We start from the raw sequence: 3,850 nt of genomic DNA on the forward strand, positions 1-3,850 counted from the left end.
ATATGTGACCCTGGAGCACAAAACCAGTCATAAGGGTCCATTTTTTTTTAAATTGAGATTTATACACCATCTAAAAGCTGAATAAATAAGCTTTCCATTGATGTATGGTTTGTTACAATATCTGGCCGAGATACAACTATTTGAAAATCTGGAATCTGAGGGTGCAAAATATTGAGAAAATCATCTTTAAAGTTGTCCAAATGAAGTTCTTAGCAATGCATATTACTAATCAAACATTAAGTTTTGATATATTTACGGTAGGAAATGTACAAAATATCTTCATGGAACATGATCTTTACTTAATATCCTAATGATTTTTGGTATAAAAGAGAAATGTATAATTGTGACCCATACAATGTATTGTTGGCTATTGCTACAAACATACCCCAGAGACTTAACACTGCTTTTGTGCTCCAGGCTCACATATATCAAATCACGTACTGTTATGATCATTCTAGAGTTTGTTTTTCTCATTTTCTAGAGTTTCACAGCCCTAGATCTCATCATAAAAAAGAATAATGAATATAATAAGAATGGTGACTGATTTTACAGTTTGGAGTGAATTATTCCTGTAAACAAGTGTTTTTTTTCATCTAATGTGTTCATTTAGGAAGTAAATGTTTTATGTATTGTATATTTGTCTGTTTCAGATGCGTAACACTGTGGAGATTGAAGCTACAGATGTTTTGATGCTGCTATTTGTGATTTGATTTTATTCATTTTTTAGTTGTATGTAAATGTGACATTTTAATTTTGTGGTGAAAACTACAGAGTAATTTGAAATTTTTAACTTAATTTTTATTGTTGGTTGTGATCTTCTGTATTTGTTATTTAATGTAAATGATGTTTTAGGTGATTGAATAAACGGTTTTGTTTGATACACTGCAGCTCTCTCGGAGTTTAAATGCCTGAGTGAATGACCGCTGAACTCTTGATGCAGATTGAATCGTGTGTGTGTGTGTGTGTGTGTGTGTGTGTGTCTCGCTGGAGCAGATGATCATGTGTGGCTCTGATAGGAGGAGTTTAACGGCTCGTATAAGAGTGTGTATCCGACTCTCAGATCCCACAGGATGCACAGCCCATCTCACTGATCTTCAGATGGAGCTCATAGTGTTTGGGATTTTACTCTCCGTCACCTTCAGCACCGTTCAAGGTAATAATGAGGATCACTGCAAATAATAACCACTCATGATTTTTGTGTATATATATATATATATATATATGTATGTATGAATGTGCTGTATATACATGCACTCAATAAAATTATACAATGTGTGTGTATCTAATCTATTATAAATATTTTATATTATTTACATGTACAGTACATATACGGTACTACATATACTGTTTGTGCTGTTATTTACACTACAGGAATTAATCAGGAATTAGATTTATTAAATTTATTTATTTTACACTACAGGAATTAATCTCTTGGTCTTTCTAACAAATACCTCAAAAACAGTTTTATATAATACTTATATATTTTTATAAGTTGTATATAATTTTTTAATTAATATATATATTATCTGTGTGTATGTATGTATACGTGAATGTATATATGTGTGTGTGTGTGTGTGTATATATATATATATATATATATATGTGTATGTGTGTGTGTGTGTGTGTGTGTGTATATGTATTATATGTGTATATATAAGATCTGTGCAGAGGAGCGCGGTCATTCCTTCCTCTGTACTACTAGTTTTAACGCGAATAAACATGACTGAACATCTCATGCCTCATGTAATTGCTCAATCAGTGTTTCAACCGCGGAAAGACATCAACAATACAGCGTGGAAATAAAACACAGCTCGTTAGTTCACTAGAGAAATTAAGTCTAGAGAGGAGCATTTTGCGAAATATTACACCATATACTCATTATATTTTACTAAACATGTTAGTCTTAATTACTTAATGTTGCACTTATATATTGTTGCTCTTTTGTTAGTTTTGACTGCTTTTATTGTCCTCATTTGTAAGTCGCTTTGGATAAAAGCGTCTGCTAAATGACTGAATAAATTAATTGATTAAAAAAAATAAAATAAAAAAATAAAAATATATATATATAGTTATTAAAAAATTATGTACAACTATATTTTTTATAAGTTATAATATAAAATAATAATATACATTTTATTATTTATTTTACACTATAGGAATTCTATTCTACCATCAATTTTTTTATGCATAATTTATTATCAATTGTGTATGTGTGTGTGTGTGTGTGTGTGTGTATATATATATATATATATATATATAAAATAAAGTGACCAAATAAATATACATACACACATAAAACATTAAAAAAAAAATTGTAAATGTTATATATATATATATATATATATATATATAACATTTACCAAAAAAATGTGTAATGTTTTATGTGTGTATGTATATTTATTTGGTCACTTTATTTTAATGTCCAATTCTCACTATATTAACTATTAACTTAGCTTTTTGCCTCAATAAACTCCTAATTTGCTGCTTATTAATAGTTTATAAGGTAGTTGTTAAGTTCAGGTAGTATAAAAGATCTAAAATATGGTCATGCAGAATAAGGCATTAATATGTGCTTTATAAGTGCTATATAACAGCCAATGTGCACAGTTTGCATGCTAGTTAATAGTGAGAATTGGTCCCTAAACTAAAGTGTTAGCATTTATTAATTTTAGTTTTTTTACACTACGAGAATTGATCTTTTAGTTGTATTTCGGTTGTGAATGTTATCAGAGTTGGTTTGTTTTTGGTTTTGATTTTCAGGCATCACACCCAAATGTTGCGTTGAAATGACTAAGATGTTTCCGCTTGAGATCCTGCGGAAAGTGACTAAATATGAGGTGCAGACGAACCACGGCGTCTGCACCATCAACGCGCTCGTGTGAGTTATTGATGACATGAGTTATTGAATGATGAGTTTCTGAGGGATGGTTATTAATGTGCGGTTTCTGCTTTCAGACTCCACGTCAAAGACAAGCGATACTGCGCGACGCCCAGACTCGAGCGAATCCTGCAGAACTTACTGAAGCTGAAGTCACGGCACAGCATGAAAAACACCTCTGCTGTTTGAACACATGAGATCCGGACAAACATCTGTCACTCCACTCTTTCAGAAAACATTTACTCATTGCATGTTTTTCTACATCTTCAAATGAATTCATTGATCTTGCATATAGCTTCTGCATTTTGTACACATTTTGTTTAAAGCTTTTTTTTTTTTGATAACTGCTTTCTTACAAAAAAAAGTTTTTTCAGATTAATTTTTTTTATACGTTTTATTGGTTTATGTATTATGTTTGTAGTGCTTTATAGAAAGGCACAAATCAAAATTATTGCTTCAAGGTGAAAAGTTTCTCGTGTCTTGTATTATGGTTGAATTAAAGAGCTGTTAGTTTGATGGATGAAGTAACTTTATTTTTGATTTACTTTTCTTTTTTTTTCTTTTTTATTTTTACATAGGTTAAAGGGGTCATGTGATGCGATTTCAATTGTTCCTTTCTCTTTGGAGTGTTACAAGCTCTTGGTGCATAAAGAAGATCTGTAAAGTTGCATATATATATATATATATAACATTTAACAAAAAAATGTGTAATGTTTTATGTGTGTATGTATATTTATTTGGTCACTTTATTTTAATGTCCAATTCTCACTATATTAACTATTAACTTAGCTTTTTGCCTCAATAAACTCCTAATTTGCTGCTTATTAATAGTTTATAAGGTAGTTGTTAAGTTCAGGTAGTATAAAAGATCTAAAATATGGTCATGCAGAATAAGGCATTAATATGTGCTTTATAAGTGCTATATAACAGCCAATGTGCACAGTTTGCATGCTAGTTAATAGTGAGAATTGG

At 30.3% G+C, this 3,850-nt stretch overlaps 1 protein-coding gene across 2 annotated transcripts in view; it reads left to right on the forward strand.

Moving 5' to 3' along the window:
• Window positions 1–3,348, forward strand: part of LOC107568606 (C-C motif chemokine 28-like) — a 6,350-nt gene extending 3,002 nt beyond the window's left edge. Inside the window, exons 1-3 of one of the 2 annotated variants that reach the window (XM_016254572.1) lie at window positions 985–1,153; window positions 2,761–2,878; window positions 2,956–3,348. In XM_016254572.1, coding sequence (XP_016110058.1) covers window positions 994–1,153; window positions 2,761–2,878; window positions 2,956–3,067 — 390 coding nt within the window. In that variant the 5' untranslated portion in view covers window positions 985–993 and the 3' untranslated portion in view covers window positions 3,068–3,348. Of the gene's footprint in view, window positions 1–984; window positions 1,154–2,760; window positions 2,879–2,955 lie in introns of those variants that run through there. The other variant, XM_016254573.1, reaches the window with a different exon arrangement.
• Window positions 3,349–3,850: the final 502 nt, after the last annotated feature.

The sequence above is a fragment of the Sinocyclocheilus grahami genome, unplaced genomic scaffold (genome assembly GCF_001515645.1).
Source record: "Sinocyclocheilus grahami isolate Dianchi unplaced genomic scaffold, SAMN03320097.WGS_v1.1 scaffold1261.1, whole genome shotgun sequence".
In the NCBI taxonomy this organism is placed as follows: domain Eukaryota; kingdom Metazoa; phylum Chordata; class Actinopteri; order Cypriniformes; family Cyprinidae; genus Sinocyclocheilus; species Sinocyclocheilus grahami.